Source organism: Alternaria incomplexa (assembly GCF_024043165.1).
Source record: "Alternaria incomplexa strain BMP 0042 chromosome Unknown scaffold_18, whole genome shotgun sequence".
In the NCBI taxonomy this organism is placed as follows: Eukaryota; Fungi; Ascomycota; class Dothideomycetes; order Pleosporales; family Pleosporaceae; genus Alternaria; species Alternaria incomplexa.
Genome location: NW_026249867.1, coordinates 163,427 through 180,963, shown reverse-complemented (window position 1 = coordinate 180,963; position 17,537 = coordinate 163,427). Strand labels below are relative to the sequence as shown.

Sequence of the window (17,537 nt, the reverse complement as noted above, 5' to 3'; positions counted from 1 at the left end):
AGCCTCTAGTAGAAGAAACCGAGAATCTTGCCAGCAACGTGCTTCCTGCGGGCCTCCTCGTGGTCCATGATACCAGCGGAGGTGGTCAGGACGATGTAACCGAATTGACGGGAGGGAAGTAGCTTGACGACCCACTTCTCCATGTCGCGGAGCTGGACGTTGTAGCGGGGAGAGATGACACCGGTCTTGTTGATACGGCCGTTGAGCTGGATGACGATCTTGCCGTTGCGGTGGTCGTCGACCTCCTCGAACTCGCCAATGTAACCTGAAGAAGAGAATTAGTGTTTGTTGCGGCGAAATAAACATCAGACGTCATGAAAGGGTTCCGAAGACGTGTAAGTCCTCCGCAGTTAATTTATCCGACACTTAAAGCTCATTGATCGTGGGGAGTCGAGATCAGTGAGTAGTTATCAGCCGGAAGAGGTGATGGGGGTTGCTAGCGGAGGAGTACACGTCTTTGGGGACATGACGCGTGATGTGACTGCAAAGCGTTGACGTACCGTGACGCTGCATGACAGTGAGGAACTTGACGATGACCTTGGAGGAAGGACGGATCAGGACCTGGCGCTTGCCAGCCTTCTCAGCCTGTCCAGTTGTTAGCGCGTGTCCATCTCCATCTCCAGTGCTCTAGCTTACGTTGTTGATGGCGTTGAGCGCATCGTTGAGGACGGAAGTCTTGACCATATTGACGGTTTAACGGGAGATTCTCTGTGGCGGAGGCGACTGAGGTATCTGCGCGTGCGTGGTTAGCCTCCAGATGCCAGAGCATGGAGAGTGCCCTTGCAGGAGGGTTCTTCAGCTCGTGTCGAAGAGGAGAAGCAGTGTCGCACTCATCCTTGCGGACGACGGCGATTGCATCCCCGGGCTCTGAAGGGCACTCGGGTCCAAGACATACCTCGTGAGGGTGCGGTGGGCGGTAGGGAAGGTCGATGTTGCGAGAAAAGTTCGAGTTTGGAAGGCGCAAATTGGTGTGGTGGACCGTGTCCTCGCTAACGGGGCTGGGCTTGGCAGCAACGACGGGACCCTTGCAGGCTCAGTGCACCCAGCACCAAACTCCAACACCTGGCCGTCCTGCCACACGTCGCATTCACGATACAGAGAGAGGACATGTCTGCCGAGCACGGGACAACATATCGCAGGGCTTATGGTTTGAACTTCACATATATGCGATGCTATCGCGCCTTCACGTGCCCTCGCGATCGCCAACTGTCTTAGTCATGACGTAGCGGCAGTCACTTTGCCTCCCATTATGTCTTACGAACCTCACGTGTAGACATCCGGAAGTTCCCTCATACACTCTAGTTCACCCTTCTGTTTCATCATGTCTGAAGCATGCTGTACCTGCGCTGCGCTCCTATCCTCTATTCCCCCAACGTACGATGAGAAGACCGAGAAGCCGTCGCAGTTCGAGCGCAGACTCGACTGCTGCGGGCGTGCCATATGCGCCAGATGCTTGACGGATAATCCTAGATTTCAAAACTACTGTCCATACTGCCAGATAGCGACAGGGCCCTCAGCACTACCACCGCAAGGTCTCCGCGACCCACCTACGTATTCGCCACCGGGCGAGCAAGTCGACGACGAACTACCACCATATTCAGTAGGCAACGCACTGCAACCACCATCTGAGAAGTCGAGGACAGACGCCGAAGACGCGCCTGATGTTCTACACTTTGTTGACCAGAACAACGACTCGATCTTATCGCTATCGCTCCGATATGGTGTACCCGCCGACGCCTTACGCCGAACGAACAACTTGTACGCGGATCATCTACTAGCGGCGCGCAGGACGGTACTCATACCGGGAGAGTTCTACAAAGGTGGGGTTAGTCTAAGCCCGAGGCCATTAGAGGGCGAAGAGGAAGAGATCAAAAAGACAAAGCTACGGAAGTTTATGGTCAAATGCAAGGTTGCAGAGTAAGGGCATCGCCTTCAACCATATAGTGGACATATGGATAACTGACTTCCGCAATAGATACGACGTTGCACTCCTCTACCTCGAACAAGCCAGCTACAACCTCGAACAGGCGATCACTGCGTACAAGGCCGACGAAGATTGGGAGAAGACGCATTCTCTAGAGGCTGCGAAGAAGGGCAAGGCGAAAGAGTCGCAAAGCTCAGGGCGGCGGAAGTGGGGCTTTGGAGGCCTCACAGGTCAACTTTGATAGCGCATCCGAGCCGATTCTCCGCTCATGGCGTTTCGCGGCGCTCCGACAACTTGGTAGAATGGGTATTACCATCTTAGTTAGCGAGCGTGTGTAGATGTTTCGAATGGCCGGTTAATATACTATGCCATATATTGGAAGAACTCTTTTGCTAAGGCTGGCAGAATGCACAATACAGCATTCACCTTCCCAACGATATCCCACGTGCAGAGCAGTTTGGACGATTCATGAAATGCCATCAGCCACCCTAAGAGAATCGACTGAGCTTACTATCAGGAGGATCTGCTATTTTCGTTGGTCGTTGCTTCCAAAGTCTCACTCCTCGCGTCATGCGCTCACAGCCAATCATCGCGCAGAAGCACCCCAGGCTGTAAGCGCCCATACATCTCACGAATTAGCATCTGCACCTCAACTCTGGAAGCGCCCACGCTCCATTCGCGTTTCACACTCTGGTGACCCTGCATTCGCATCCTTCTGTATCCTCATTCGACGGCTGACAGCGCACTACAACCGCTCATGCCCTGACTCTGCCCTACCTCGCTACCAGCGGAACCACAGACAAGCCACAGGCTTTGACGCACGGTACGATCGGCACCCTGATTGAACCACAGGGAACGGCATGTGCTGCTAAATGCACACATGCGGTAATACGGCAAGACCCCATGCAGGTTAATATCGCTATTCTAGGCCTGGTGTGCAGCTTACGCGCTGCGAACAACAATACTCCCACCACCAGCCCAGCACACTGGCGCTGCTAGTCCAGGTCCGACTGATGGTCGCAGCGGCAAGACAGATTGCCGTTCTTTCTTTGCTCTTGTTCGTCTATTCCTGTACGCGAACGCCAGATGGGCTGCAGGGGGTTGCACGATGTGTTCTGTAGGCGTGAAACCCCCATTGCGACCGAGATCGTTTTAAAGGCATGTGCCACCCCCAGAGTTGTTTTCTATCCCCATCCCAGGCAAAGAAGATCGACTCGGAGCCTTAGTTTATATCAGGCCTCTTTCTGTGCTTGCTTGTTATTTCATTCTCTCGTTCATTCGTCCTTCATTCCGAGAAAGAAAGGTGCGCACTGGTTGACGCCTAGTAATCGATCCGATCATTATACCATACCTACGCTCCGCGTTTTCGCAATATAAAAAGCAACTTCGAGACCAACGACTATCATCAAGATGAAGATCAACCCCGCTCCTTTCCACTTGGCTCAGGCCATCATCACCGGCCTTGTTGTCGTCTTCAGTATCTGCATTCTTGGCACTTCGGCACACACCCTCGATGTCTTCAACAGGCAACACCTCACAAACCCGTGGTGGGCACCGATGTGGCCTCAGCACTTTGACGTGCAGGGAACCAAGGCGCTCATTGCGTCGTCTGTCGTGACTTTGGTTCTCTGTGGCGCGTTCTTGATCGCATCGTTTCTGCCTCAGGTGAGCATCTGTCCAGACATTCTCATGCAAAAGAACAGCCTCCTAACACTAATCAGCTTGCACTTCGTCAGAAATACACCCTGCGTGCCCTTCTGTCCCTCGCTACCCTCCTTCCTACTCTTCTCCTCACCCTGATCACCACCATCTGGGCCCACATGCTCAACAACAACGCGCCAGAAGTCGATACCATCCAGACCTGGACCTGCAAGATGCAGAGCTCTCAACCGCTTGATCAGGATCTGCCTGCTGACATTGCCATGCCTGCTGGCATGGGCAACAGCGACTTCAAGACCCTTTGTGGGGCAAGCAAGTTTGCGCTATACGGAACCCTCATCGTGTTCCTACTTGTGGGCGCAAGCATGGCTGTCACAATGATTACCTGGATGGCAGACAAGTGGGCAGCGAGGCAGCAGAGGAAGGAAGTTGAGATGGGCAACATTCCCGTGAACAACTAGGCACACCCTAAAGGCGATGTTAATTCGAGAAGAGATGATAACGAGACACGTACGCGCTTGGAGGCGCGTATTAAGTCGAGAGATTTGATGCATTTGGGTCATGGACCTCTGTCAGCAAGCGTGTCCAAAGGGGGAAGGCGTACCGGTGTATTGGCGTCATAGGTCGTTGGTTTGTGACTTTGAACAAGGGTCTTCCTTTCAATGTACTATTAGGCAAATGAAAGCCTCTTTTGCGTTCAATCGCATCTTCTTTACACTTCGCATTGGAATGAAGCATTGTGCAGCGATATTGCGGGGGACTGGGCCCAGATCAGATCGACAAGTCCAATGGACGATCACCCTGGAGCTGAGCACAGGATGCGTAAGCGTGCGTGAGCGGGAACAAGGGAAGCAATCATGCTGAACCGCTGCATGGCGCTTTTGTGTTTCTGGGTGAAAAGCGTGCGTTTGCTGGACATGGATCGTCTGGAAAGTTGGACGGGCCAGCAAGCAGCCTCGGAGGAGTTGTCGCGCAGAGCAACGGCACGGCAGCGCGCGCGACAAGCAATTGTCTTTGTACCATCCAGACTTTGTTCATGAGACATTGCACGTAGCGGTTTCAGGGCAGCGTTGAGACGACCTCGCATCTCCGACAATTGACAGGTTAGATAGGGAGCGAACCGCAGTGGGGAAGGCGTGAATAAGCCGGTCAACGATCATCGTTTGGTTCGCGGTTCCAGCTCGGCCGTCCAGTCGCGTCACGACCGCTGATCAGCGCGCGACTCCTCACCTCTTACATCAACTGCCGTCATCCAGCCAGGCCCTCGAGCGAACTTGGGTTGTCGCATTTGCTTCTTTCTCTCCCTCTTGCACTCCGACCGGAGCGTGACTCCGAAAGCGAAATCTACCCGCCGTTCCTCGTTAAGCAGCTAAATTGATCACCCGTCCTGTCATCCCGGAACCCTGTCCATCTTCAGCCCCCAAGGGCTCGAGCGTGCATCGAAGCGGCATCAGAAAGATCCCCTCTCCACCTCAGCGACACCGCATAATCCTGCCTGACCGCGCCTTCCGACCGCTCCTTCCCCCTTCACACACACATCCGCACAATTGCACTCCGCTATGCAAGCTCGCCATACGCCGACCGACGAACACCGCAGCAAGAGAAAGTTCCAACCCAGCATCACAAGCTATTTCGAGGTGCGGGACGATTTCGAGGATACCGACGATCTGCGGGGCCTGGATCCGATTACCCGACCGCGATACCAAAACACGAGGCAACACCAGCACCAGCACAGAGAGAAACTCGCTCCTGACGTCCCCGGCCAAGTGCAAGCAGACCTCCTCAGCGTCGGCATGAGAGTGCGAAAGAGCGTGCCGGAAGGCTACAAGATCCACAAGACATCCGGCCTCCCATCCATCCAAACCACCATGTCGCGGCCCACCCTAGCCGTCAAACCACCCCGAGAGCCTGTATCAGAAGAAGTCCTGCACCAGCGCGAACTCCTGCCTTTCTGCGGCCTGAACAAAATCGGCGGCTTCGCAGAACAACCAACAACCAACCCACATCTCTACGCCGCGAACGGCACGCCACCACCTCCAAACTACTTCCCCCTCCCCGCCGAGACCTTCACTCAGCCCTTCTCCTCCAAAGCCTCCACAGATAGCGGATACTCAACGACCTCGCAGCGCCCACACAACCCCTCGAAACGCTCATGGCAGGACGAAGATGAAGTCAGGACATTAGACACGACATTCTTCTTCGGCTCATCATCGTCGACAAGGGGAATGGGCATGGGCGTCGAAATCGACGAAGTGCCCGTTAGCCCGCTGAGTGAAACGCCACCTCAGGGACTCAATATGCAGCCGCCACCGCGTCGCGTCGCGCTGCCCAAGTCGAGACGGACAGTGCAACGGACGATTAGTGACGATGATATTGATATGGATTTTGAGAACGCGGCGCACATGGAAGGAAGAGTCGGCGCAGGTAGTGGAAGTGATTTCGAAGAGGCGGACTTTTTGAGCAAAGAGGTGGATATGGGTGGGATCTAAGGAGATCATATCACACCTACAGTCGGTTTTCTTGTCGTCCCGGCACCTTCTCGCTTCTTCGCTTCTTGTATATACCTTGGTTCTGGTCTGGTTACACGGTCTTCCCTTTTGGTTCCTCTCCCCCGACACGCGAAGCGGTCATTACAAGCGGCGCAACAACGGCGTTCATGAACAAGCGATGTATGTAATGTCGGCGCGTATACCCGGTTTATCTTTCTTGTTTGTCTAGCTGGTAAATCTACTCTTGTCTTCTCACTATTCCATCAACCTAGCGTATGCTTTCGGCCTTTTCGATGACCACGTCGTGCAGTTTCGCCTCTGTCCGTGCGAGTTCGATGGTCCAATTATCCGGTTTGCTCCGGCGCTGGAATGGTCCAATATGTTCTTTTCGGATTTATTGTCGCGGGGTTTTTATGGCATGGAGTTGCGTTTACGTTAGGACTGCCAGAATAAACAGTATACCGCGTTCATCATTCAAGGTACTCCTTAGCCAGCCTCCACAACGCTCAACCAGCACCATCTCCCCTCCCCCTTCCCAACAAACACCCCCTAAAACTCCTGGTTAATCAAAGCCGCACTATCGCATCTCGCATCGCCCTCCGCAGCATTAAAAACCGACTGCCCCTCCACCGTAACATTCCTCGTCGTAAACCCAAAACAATGGCCCCCTTCCCAGTCATTACTCGCATCGAAAGTGTTGCGCCAACACACGGTATTGCAAAGAGGGTCTTTACCGGCCTGGATATCGGCGCGGTTGTCCTGGTTATGCTGCACGCATCTGTCGATGCATTCGTCGAGACTCTTCACTATGCCTTGTACGTGAGCAGTCACACCGCGGATGTTGAGGTAGCTCCCGTTGCAGAGTTTGCGGAAGCTGTAGGATGCGCTGCCGTAGGTTACGGTGCGGACGGTGTTGTTCGCGGAGGGGCAGTCGCGGAGGAGTGTGGGTTGGGGGCTGTATGCTGGGCCGAGGATGGTGGTCGTGCTGACGGTCTGAGTTGTTGATGTGGGTGGTGGTGGTGGTGGTGGTGGTGGTGTTGTTGTTGAAGTCGATTTCAGTGTGCTGGTCTCGGGTGTCTTGGTACTGCTGATAGAGCTGGTAGAGCTGGATTTGATTGTCGCAAGCGATCCGCCCACTCCACCGCCCGCGGCACTGCCAACAACGATGATGGCGGCAACCACACCGATCCAGAACGTTTTCTTCCGCAGGCCACATATCGTTCGTGCGGTCGGCTCCTCATGCACAGATGTGATGTTTTGATATGGGATCTTGTCTGTGTCTGTAAAGGCCCCAGCGTATCGCGGGTACTTGTGCGTATCCTGGTCAGTACTACCAGCGAATTCCGGATCTGAAGTGGAAGCGACCTCCAAACCAGAATACGGAAGCGATGCCATTTTCAACAGGTCGCGAAGACAATAACCTTGTAAATCTCGAAAAAGAGGTTGAAGGAGGCGGTTCTGCGGTCTCGCTGGGGCGACGTTGTTGGGTCCTTATACTCTGACACCTCGGCGGGTATCCTGCAGCCACAGTAAGCATCGAGGGGCCAAATGTCTTTTTACAGCCAAAAGTCATACATGATAAGGGGTGAATTGTGGGACTACAACTCTGTCGTCTCGAGATCTACCTTGCTTACATTAATGTTACTTTACAGACGAAGGATTAGATAGGGCCCTTTATCATCGATGGCCTTTCTAACTGGCATACTTCAACAGCACAACAACCACCAATCGAAAATATCGTCAACACAACTATTCGGACTTCCTTCGCCTACAAAGCTTTATTACGCCACATCTCGTCCTTCTTCTCCGCCGCTCTGGAAACCCCGAAACGAAGAAACCCGCTGTGACGACTTCGCCAACGTCACACTCGTGAAAAGATGGGCGGAAATGTTCGTCAACTAGATCAAATGGCTGCATATGGGTTCAATCTTCACTACCACACTAACTGATATCACGTATTCGGATTGCGGCGGCATAGAATCTAATCATAAGGCTGGTCCCGCTGCCACGCCTTATGCTGCTTCCTCGCCTTCCACTCCTCCGCCGACGTCCTCATCGACGTCCTAATCGAAACTTGTCTCGACCGCGAGATATACCCACTCCAGCTCGCTGAAGATGTTCATTCTTTTCCACATTGACAGTAGAAGCATAGTGTGCTGGCCGTGGATGTGTTCGTTGAAGTGTCGAATAGGTAGAGAGAAGTGAAGAGGGGGTAGGAAATCCGGGTTAGTTTGTCAGGCATATCCTGGGAGTGTTAGAAGGGCTTTGATAGGCGGAAGTATGGGGATGGAGACAGTTTGAAGGGATATGGGGTTAGGAAGTGTCATGGTGGTGGTGGGAAGGGAAACCTCAGGATGGGGAGGGACAGGTATTGGGAGTGGGAGTGGTGTTTAAATACCTAATCATGATCATGGTGGTGGAGGGTGTTGTAGAGTAGGAAGGCTGAACTCTGCCTCTTAGCACGTGTGCAATGCTGGTCGGCCAGATCATCTCTTGGTTATATGTCAGGCCAAAAGATCCCTTTGACGTATACATGGACTCGTAACCTGGAAGTTCTGCTAGATACGCGACAATGTATTCATCAGGGTACACTCTGACGTGCCGCCTCCATTGCTCGGTCTCACGCTCACTTTGACCGATTCGGTAACTCACCGCTTGACTAAAATCTCCCTTTCACCTCTCATCAGCCCGTGCTTAGCGAGCCCCCGCTGGTTAGCGACGCGAATTTGATATCTCAGTCGCAAACGCTCCCCCTCCACCATCTCGCTAGCAAAACACCCACTTCAGACAAGAACACCATGGTCGGCAAATCCGCGACAACGGAGCCGCCTCGAAAGAGAGTGCGCTGCTCGGTCGATGATGGGCCTAGGTACTCAGAGCCATTGAATACTCGATGCTATCTACTAACTATGGTAGTCTTCAATCGAAACCCATCGTTGTGCGTGTCGGCAGTGACATGCACGGGAAGCAGGAATTTTACATTCACGAAACGCTACTTCGCGCAAGTTCGGGCTTATTTGACTCCGCGCTCAAGACAGAGTGGAAAGAGGGGCAAGAGGCTGCCGTTCATATTCCGCACTATAAGCCAGCTATCTTCGGTCTGTGGCTCAAATTCCTCTATACCGGCAGAATCTACATGGCAGAAGAGGATATGGATGGCAAACCCAGGCCAAAGCTGACAGATCGCGCCGAATTCGCAACATGGAGGGATCTCTACGCTCTTGGAGACTATATTCGAGATAACGACTTCAAGGACGCTCTGATCGACGCCATGATCGACTTCATCTCGGTTGTGCCAGTGTATCCAGCATCGCTTGCCAGCTATATCTACCCGTACTCGATAAGTTCCTCAACTCATCGGGCATTTGCAGTCGACATCTTCGTCAATCTTTGGGGCCGGGAGGGGTTCAACGTCCACAAGGGACATCCACCGCAGTTTCTGGAAGATGCCTTGAAGGCTATTGGGCCGAACCTTCACCTGGGCATCAAGACTAAGACTGCGGAAGCGTGGTTCAAGATTGGCGAGGAATGCAAATACCACGACCACGGAGATAAGCCTTGCTACAGGACCAAGCCTGCCTTCCGCTTCTGAGTGCCTCCATTCATGGTCTGCGCGAGCTCCACTGATGGTAAGTCAAATTTACGGAGCTCAATCCCCCAAGTTACAGCGAAGGAAGCTGAAGCCTGGAGGTATACGCAATGGTTTTCGTTGACCTTTGTCGGCGTAAAATGCGTTGGATACCTTCAGGCTACAGTATACCTCTCTGGTGCTAGACGATGACATCCAGAGTCTATGAGCTTCCTTCCACTTATCTACTTCCGTTATGCTAACTCGTATCGACAGTTGCACCGTAAGACGCAGTGTTCGGCGATCGTGAGACGACAGGAAGTTGCGATTGAACCGCGTCAACGCCTGTGGTTTGGGTGGATCGAGTTCCTTTTGCCGCATACATTGAGGTCAAGGCCTGTCATGTACTGGCCTTTACGCCCATGTAGCTGTCAGCCAGTACGATTAGTATAGTTCAAAACAGCTCTGCTGAATCTTTGCCTTTCTCATATGCTGACTGCTATACATCCATACCACTGTGATAAACGCTCACTATATACCTCAAACGAAGTTGCGATAGCAAGCACCTTTACCTAATCGTATCTTCGCTGCCTTTACCTGTTGATTTGGAGCTAGTCTGCCATCATATAAGACGCTCCCTCTACCTAGATACCTTTAGACACTAACTTCCACCACAACTCACTCTCGACGCTGAATCGTTCGTCATCAAAGCTCACGATGACAAGCAACACGAACTCCCGAAAGCGAGGAAGCGACCAGTCAGAAAAGCTCCCTGATCCGAAGAAGTTGAGGCGGGCCATGGCCGACAGGCCCGGGTTAGTATGAGCTAGTTTAGCATCGAGATACTTGACTGATCAATTATAGCCGCCTACACAAGACGATCACAGTCCTCGTCGGACACGAGGAAGATGTATTCACCATCGATAAGAGTACTCTTCTGACTAGCTCCGAGTTCTTCAAGAAGACCTTGGGAACGTCGCTCAAGATCAATGGTCCAAAAGAAGTGAAACTGCCAGACGTTGAACCCCGAGCTTTTGAAATTTACCTTGGTTGGCTTGAAACCGGCTACTTCTACATCACCGAGGAAGATGACCTTGTCAATTCTCTCATTAAGGATGATTCTCGTAACATCAAGGACGACGAGTGTGGTAAGTGGAATGAGTGCTACACGCTTGGCCACGCCATACGGGACTGTGGTTTCCAGGACGCCTGTATCGATTGGATTCTAGAGAAGATGGTATCCGAAGATATGATCATGCTTCATGTACCTCTCGCGGTATATGAGATCTGTGATACAATTCCAGCGCATCGACAGTTTGCCGTTGATGGCGTCGCTCACTTTTGGTATGATGACGATTTCGAAAACATGGAAGACGACAAATTCCCTCCTAAGTTCGTCTTAGATCTCGCAAAGTATATGGGGTCAAATATGAGGCACAGAAACGTCGCGGCTGAAGATAACAAGGAGTTCTTCAGAGACATCGGTTGCAAGTATCATGCGCATGTCGCTCTCAACAAGCCTTGCTACAAGAAGACACATCCGGCCTACAAGTAAGCAGAAGAAGGTACGTCACTGCTTCCCACTGTTGCGAGGAGTGCTAACCAGCATCCTAGTCTCCAACCCTGAGAGACTGAAGACTGCTCCAGCGATTTGATCAACGACTGCGTCTTACAATCGACTATCACTCTACAACTATGGTTTTGCGGAAGGAAGAAAAGGGTTCATCACTTGATACATGCAGACATCAAAAGTTCAGGCGAGGTGGCTTTTGATTCTTGATTAACATCCAGTACTGAAGTTTAATGCGAGTCTTTCATGTCTGTGTGCCCTCTTGGTTCAGATTTATTGATGCGATCATCAAGTGAATAGCTGAGCTGGAAGGCCAGCTTTCGAAGTGAGCACATTCCTTATGCCTCATGATGTCTTGGAGCAAGCACGTGCAAGGTAATTTCTTTCGCGATTGCGCATCGCCCGACTAGCCGACTACAGCTTGAATATCCCCTTGAAGTACCCCTCAACGCCCTTACACCCCTCCCCATCAACCTCGTCAATATACCCAACATACTGATCCGGCCGCGCAACAATAACACACCCCCTCTCCCTATCAACACCATACCCCTTATACGCATCGCCAAAGCCCTCAAACGGATTCGCGTCATCCGCATACACGGAGTCGTAATCCCAACCTGTCTTCGCATCGAACGGATGTAGGATATCCGGGAGATCGCGCAGCAGCTCCACCTCCTTCCACTTGGACGAGTGTAAAGTAAGCACCTCGATATTCTTACCGAGATGCGGTGCTAATACCGATGACGACTCGAGGGCCTGGCAGAAGGTCTTCAAACGGGCGCTCTGCGGAGCGTTTGCAACGTTACCAGCGAAGACGATGATGCGGAAACGACCGTCGGATTTGAGCTTCTGCTGGAACTCCCACGCGCGGCCGTCGGCTTGGTTGATGACTTGGTGACTGGGGAAACGCATGCCGAGTTTGATCTCTGAGGACAGCTCTTGCTTGCCGATGACGGGGGACGAGGAGGAGACATCTGTGCCGTCGCCTTGGTCGGCGGCGGAGCCCGGTTTGCCGATTAGCATGCTGGTGCCGTAGTCGACTGAGAGGCCGGTTGCGAAGAGTTGGCCTAGGATGGGTTAGTTGATGGGCTTAGTAGATGGCACTGGGTTTGACGTGACGTACCCTTGAGGAAAGCGTTCTTAAACTCATCCATACTGACGCCTTCTTCGTCCATGACGTCCTTGGCTGGTCGACCGGAAAACAGCCGGGAGAACTTGTGGTCGAACGCGATGAGGTCTTGCGCGATACGTCTTCGCTCTGACTGATATGTCTTTAGGATAGAGGGATGCGCGATGCCCTTCACGACCAGACCTAACTTCCAGCCTAGGTTGTACCCATCCTGCATCGAGACATTCATACCCTGACCAGCTTTCGGTGAGTGCGTATGCACAGCGTCACCAGCGAGGAAGACACGGCTCTTGTGATCGAAGTTTTTGCCGACTCGCTGGCCGATCTGATATGCCGTCCACCAGTCACAGTATTCGTACGTCAGTTTGTACGGCGCCATGATCTTTTGTGCCGCTGTGATAATGGTTTCAGGGGTAATCTTCGACCTGTCTGCTCGGCCGCTGGCGTCGGGCTTGATCTCTGTGAGCTGGATGTAGAGGCGGGCGATTTTGTTCTCTCGTGGGATGATCATCATTGACCCGGAAGACGCGCTGTGGATAGCGCAGCGTTTGCGAACATCCGGAAAGTCTGTGATGGGGATAATGTCCAAGACGCCCCAGATGTGATCGGTGGGCTCGCCTTCAAGCTCGAATCCTAGTTGCTTTCGCGTCCAGCTGTGAGCGCCGTCGCAGCCTACGACGTACTTTGCCTTTACAGTCTCAGTACTACCTTGCTTCTGCTGGCTGTTGGCAATGAGGTCTTCAGTGTCGTCTTCTGCCAGATTGCTCCTGAACAGACCATCATTGACTCCAGACCCTTTGCTTTGCGCTGGTTTGGCCTCGTCTTCCGTGAGATATCGGAGCTGGACTGTAACAGGATAGTTGTCGGGCGAGTGGTCATCAACTCGATCCTCGGCGATATGTAGTGACTCCGGTAGCACTGCGCGCTCGACGCGTAGCGTATCCTTGGAGTGCTTCTTGATGTGATCGAGGAAGAACCTCTCAATCCGTCCCTGGTGGAGAACGATCTCCTTGAATCGTGAGAGACCTGCTGGTGTATCTGGAACTCCGTCTGAACGGCGTATCACACCATCTTCGCCGGGATTCTACGAATGTTAGGGATGGTGGTGGGTTTATCGAGTGTGACAACATACCCACATGCAAAACTGATGATTGGTTAGCAAGGTTTACTCAAACGACAATCGATTGATGTGCATACCTCTATCAAGTGATTTGCTTCCTTCCAAGCTCGATCAGCGAAACCAAAGCTATCAAAGATCTCCAGGCTGCGAAGCTGTAAACCATCCGCCTGTCCCGAGTAGATCTTTGTGCCACGCTTATCGACAACGCGAGCATTGATGCCACATCTTGCCATCCAAGCCGAGAGCATCAGCCTAAGACTCGGTCAGTTTCGAACAATGCCCATTGTTGTGGTGAACATTACCCTGCTGGTCCAGCACCAACAATAAGACTTTGGACTCATTAGCTTCATGTTCGCATTGCTCGATATCGACAGACTAACACATCGCACTTCGACTCTGGGGTCTCTGGAACCGTCATCTTGTAGTCTCTTTGCCGTTGTCGCTAAGAGTTGGTTGTTCGCGTGTATATACCTAGCTCAAAGGTTGCTTTCGACGCAAGATTGGCTGTACACAGCACGAATGTGGCTTCCATCTAATATAAGACGGCCTTGCAAACGCTCCGTCCCGCGCACCCTAGCAATCTCACACTACGGCAATGCTGTTCGGCGTGTCGCACAGCCCACATCCCGGCGTTGTCGACGCGATCTGGTGCGTGGCTACCCCACATCACGCCAAGCCGATTTGGACCGTATGACGCATGGAACGGCTTCCTGAGTGTGTGATTCGCGCATCTCGGTGTGGGCCTGAAGGTAAGCGCAAAAACGTTTTGGGTTTGTCAGACGTTTGTCAGGTGGGTGAGGTTGAAGAGGAGTTGAAGATGTGGGTGTGGATGCAGCCGTCCCGGGTGCGGCTGCGCTCCTTCCATCGTGCGTCCACAGCGCAAGGAGTGTGGGTCCTTGGTCATGCTTGGTAAACGAAAACGTTGACAGTGGTTGGATTATACACACGATTAGTTAGCTACCTTGAGTAAATCGCTGTGCCCAGGTGGCACGGTTGAGTTTGCCCTGATCAAACCTCGACTTTTAGAAGTATTCTGTCGCACCGGCGTAGTCGCCGACAAGCTGCGCCCTGGAGCAAATTCTAGTATTGAAATGGGGTCATGACGTACATACATCATCAGCGACGGCGACGTAGGTGTACGTCACCGGCGCTATGGCCTTGAGCCAGTCAATTTGTAAGAGCTGTACCATCCTACACTTGTAAGTTTCATTCGTCTTTGAGAAACCTCGGATTCAAATCAACATGTCCACAAACTACGACTTCAAGACCGCCCTCGTGACCGGCGGAGGTGGCGGCATCGGAAAGGCCCTTGCGCAACAATTCATAAAAGACGGGAAGAAAGTCATCATTGCCGGCCGCACAGAGTCAAAACTCCAAGAAGCCGCGAAAGAAATCGGCGCAGCAGCTTACTACGTGCTTGACACTGGAGATGTCAAATCCATCCCAGCATTCATCAAGAAGCTGATTACCGAACATCCGGACCTCGACTGCCTCGTCAACAATGCGGGAGTACAGCGACCGCTCGATGTCAACGAAATGGATCCAGAAGAATTTGGAAGCAAGGCCGATCAAGAGATCGACATCAACCAACGTGGGCCCATGCACCTTACATTGCACCTGCTCTCACACTTCAAATCCAAGCCAATGGCACTCATCGTCAACGTATCCTCCGTCCTCGGCTTCGTTCCGTTCTCCCTCGTCAATCCCGTATACTGCGGTACCAAAGCATGGCTGCACTTCTGGTCAATGAATCTACGCGCTCAGTTAAAGGATACCAAAGTCAAGGTCATTGAGATTGCGCCGCCGACAGTAGCGACGGATTTGCATCGTGAAAGGAAGGATCCAGATGATAACAAGAAGGAGAAGAACGAAGCTGCGTTGAGTGTAGACGAGTTTACGGAGGAGACGATAGGGAAGTGGAAGAAGGGAGATGAGATGATCGCTGCGGGTCCTGCGAATAAGATTGTGGATACCTGGCAGGAGAATATGGGACCGATCTTCCAGAGTATGGCCAAATAGTTATGCGACTTCGAAAAATTGATGGCTGGCTTGGTAATCTATACTTTCTTCTGGAGTGATGGTGTAGACTGTGATAAGATGGTCAGGCGCGTTCGATGTCAGCCGCAAGCGGCTAGCGTGATGCCTGAACGCCAACCTCAGACGCGATGCCAGCCACCCGAGTTTCAAAGGCGCGTCGAAAAAAGTAACACGACAAGTTCTCTGACTCCAGAGCTCGATCAAAATCCGGGATGATGATCCTGATGATCGTAGTTGCCAGCGGGCGGGAACCAGTCTCAAACTCCCTGGTTACTCGCGCTCTCTCCAGACTCGCGACTCGCTCTCAAATACCTCTTCCGCCGCCACTTCATACCAGCCCACCGACTCAAAGTCACACACGTTAAACAGCCCGTCTCGGTAAACGCCGCGAAGATGGTAAAGTACCACCCGCGACCCACAGCGCGCACCAGAGGATCAATGATAGCAGCAGACGCAGCACTAAACGCCCCTCGCGCAAGCTGACCCGACGCGTACGCCGTGCTCGGTACTTCAGGAAACACATCCACGAGCAGCGCATTCGCAGTATGACTCAGCAGCGTAGCCAGTGCGGAAACGAAGAATTCCAGTACAAGAGGGACGGCAGGGTGAGTGTGTTGTTGCACCGTCCATCCATAGCCTATCACCAGTGCCGTCTCGATTAGAATCAATGGAACCATATTCCTGAATCGAGCGCGTTCGATTGGGAAGTCCAGAATGTTCGCTGGGTCGACAATCTCGGCTTGACGCGCGTGGTGCGCGTAGTTTATGTCCATGAGTTTGCCGGCTATCGTCCCGCCGATTGTCATGCCAGCCAGCGCAGGTAGGAAGCTTAGTCCGATTTGTAGCTCGTTGTAGTTGTATAGGTCTTTGAAGATGACGGAATGGGCCACTTGGAAGGTATAGTAGATTCCGTAGGACGAAGCGACCATCCAGAGAATCACGGCAGCGTCCGGATGACGGATCATGCGTATCGAGTCGAAGATTCTCGAGAGTGTCTGGGAAGGCTTGGGCATCGCATTTCGCTCCGTAACAGTGGACACCGCCTGATCGCTACTCTTCCGTCCGAGAAGCGATATCCAAGTCCGCCAAACCCCCGTCGCAGGCCTCCCTCCATTCCCACAATCCCCCTCGACGTCTCCGGCAGCACAAACCCCACGAGAAGAAGACACAAAACCGCAATCCCCAACAGCGCCATGAAGACGCCCATATGCCCCGTCGACTTCATCGCCAACGCCCCACCAATAACCGGTCCAAACGCCGAAATCCCATTACAAGTCGACAACATCGGTCCCAACATCCCCCCTCTTTCCGACACCACAGCAACATCAGCCACAATCCCATACGCTATCGGCACCGTCGCCGAACCACCTATACTCTGAAACGCTCGCAGCGTAATCAACACCGGATAATCGTTCTTGTTCAACGCGAGACCCAGACTCGCTAGCGTGTACATAGTAACGAGACCGAGTAGTACGGGTCGGCGGCCATAGGAATCTGCCAGTGAACCGAATATACCCGGGGATATGGCTTGGCAGATTGCGTAAACGGTTACGGTTAAGTTGATGGCTTGGATGGAGACGGAGAAGTGGGTGCTGAGGGTGGGGATGAGCGGGAAGTAGATTGTTGTTGTTAGGGTGGAGATTAGTTGGATTATGCCGAGGATGTAGGTTAGGTAGGTGCGGGTGGATTGCGGGAAGGCGGAGTAGGGCTCTGCTGCGTTGTTTGGAGTTGGCTGGTTGGTCTTGGGTGCTGTGGTCTTTTTGGATGGGTTAATTGGTGGTGCGGTGTCTTGCACTGGTATTATTTCTGGTGATGGCGGCATGGTGAGCGGTGAGTATAGAGGAGTCCTCTACATCTCGAACTGTGGGCACGCGATATGTTACTATATGAAGAGATGTCGAGCATGCAGTCCGGGGATAAAACCTCGCTTACTCGACATCAAGCCGTGCTACCCGAGACGCCCAGTTCAACCATCATACATGATTGGAAGAGGAGAACCGTCCGGAGGAGAGTCGTCCGACTTGGCCTGCGCCCTACGTCG

The 17,537-nt window shown here is 52.7% G+C and overlaps 10 protein-coding genes across 10 annotated transcripts; 6 read left to right on the top strand and 4 right to left on the bottom strand.

The window, feature by feature from the left end:
- Positions 1-5: 5 nt before the first annotated feature.
- On the bottom strand, positions 6-684 carry CRP27 (40S ribosomal protein S22; the record flags this gene model as incomplete). Its single annotated transcript, XM_051439434.1, has 3 exons — positions 6-265; positions 501-585; positions 637-684. 3 exons carry the CDS (start codon positions 682-684, stop codon positions 6-8), a joined length of 393 nt encoding a protein of 130 aa, XP_051286651.1.
- Positions 685-1,321: 637 nt separating this feature from the next.
- J4E90_009916 (uncharacterized protein) lies at positions 1,322-2,165 on the top strand (the record flags this gene model as incomplete). Its single annotated transcript, XM_051439433.1, has 2 exons — positions 1,322-1,917; positions 1,976-2,165. 2 exons carry the CDS (start codon positions 1,322-1,324, stop codon positions 2,163-2,165), a joined length of 786 nt encoding a protein of 261 aa, XP_051286650.1.
- A 1,169-nt stretch (positions 2,166-3,334) lies between these two features.
- J4E90_009915 (uncharacterized protein) lies at positions 3,335-4,044 on the top strand (the record flags this gene model as incomplete). Its single annotated transcript, XM_051439432.1, has 2 exons — positions 3,335-3,589; positions 3,646-4,044. 2 exons carry the CDS (start codon positions 3,335-3,337, stop codon positions 4,042-4,044), a joined length of 654 nt encoding a protein of 217 aa, XP_051286649.1.
- A 1,098-nt stretch (positions 4,045-5,142) lies between these two features.
- On the top strand, positions 5,143-6,072 carry J4E90_009914 (uncharacterized protein; the record flags this gene model as incomplete). Its single annotated transcript, XM_051439431.1, has 1 exon — positions 5,143-6,072. One exon carries the CDS (start codon positions 5,143-5,145, stop codon positions 6,070-6,072), a length of 930 nt encoding a protein of 309 aa, XP_051286648.1.
- A 549-nt stretch (positions 6,073-6,621) lies between these two features.
- On the bottom strand, positions 6,622-7,467 carry J4E90_009913 (uncharacterized protein; the record flags this gene model as incomplete). The annotated part of the gene is made up of 1 exon (XM_051439430.1): positions 6,622-7,467. One exon carries the CDS (start codon positions 7,465-7,467, stop codon positions 6,622-6,624), a length of 846 nt encoding a protein of 281 aa, XP_051286647.1.
- Positions 7,468-8,870: 1,403 nt separating this feature from the next.
- Positions 8,871-9,664, top strand: J4E90_009912 (uncharacterized protein; the record flags this gene model as incomplete). The annotated part of the gene is made up of 2 exons (XM_051439429.1): positions 8,871-8,941; positions 8,989-9,664. 2 exons carry the CDS (start codon positions 8,871-8,873, stop codon positions 9,662-9,664), a joined length of 747 nt encoding a protein of 248 aa, XP_051286646.1.
- Positions 9,665-10,357: 693 nt separating this feature from the next.
- On the top strand, positions 10,358-11,195 carry J4E90_009911 (uncharacterized protein; the record flags this gene model as incomplete). The annotated part of the gene is made up of 2 exons (XM_051439428.1): positions 10,358-10,455; positions 10,505-11,195. The coding sequence occupies 2 exons, from the start codon at positions 10,358-10,360 to the stop codon at positions 11,193-11,195; spliced, it is 789 nt and encodes a 262-aa protein (XP_051286645.1).
- A 429-nt stretch (positions 11,196-11,624) lies between these two features.
- Positions 11,625-13,692, bottom strand: J4E90_009910 (uncharacterized protein; the record flags this gene model as incomplete). The annotated part of the gene is made up of 4 exons (XM_051439427.1): positions 11,625-12,277; positions 12,334-13,423; positions 13,472-13,483; positions 13,537-13,692. The coding sequence occupies 4 exons, from the start codon at positions 13,690-13,692 to the stop codon at positions 11,625-11,627; spliced, it is 1,911 nt and encodes a 636-aa protein (XP_051286644.1).
- A 1,009-nt stretch (positions 13,693-14,701) lies between these two features.
- Positions 14,702-15,478, top strand: J4E90_009909 (uncharacterized protein; the record flags this gene model as incomplete). The annotated part of the gene is made up of 1 exon (XM_051439426.1): positions 14,702-15,478. One exon carries the CDS (start codon positions 14,702-14,704, stop codon positions 15,476-15,478), a length of 777 nt encoding a protein of 258 aa, XP_051286643.1.
- Positions 15,479-15,753: 275 nt separating this feature from the next.
- On the bottom strand, positions 15,754-17,318 carry J4E90_009908 (uncharacterized protein; the record flags this gene model as incomplete). The annotated part of the gene is made up of 2 exons (XM_051439425.1): positions 15,754-16,551; positions 16,851-17,318. The coding sequence occupies 2 exons, from the start codon at positions 17,316-17,318 to the stop codon at positions 15,754-15,756; spliced, it is 1,266 nt and encodes a 421-aa protein (XP_051286642.1).
- Between the last annotated feature and the right edge of the window lie 219 nt (positions 17,319-17,537).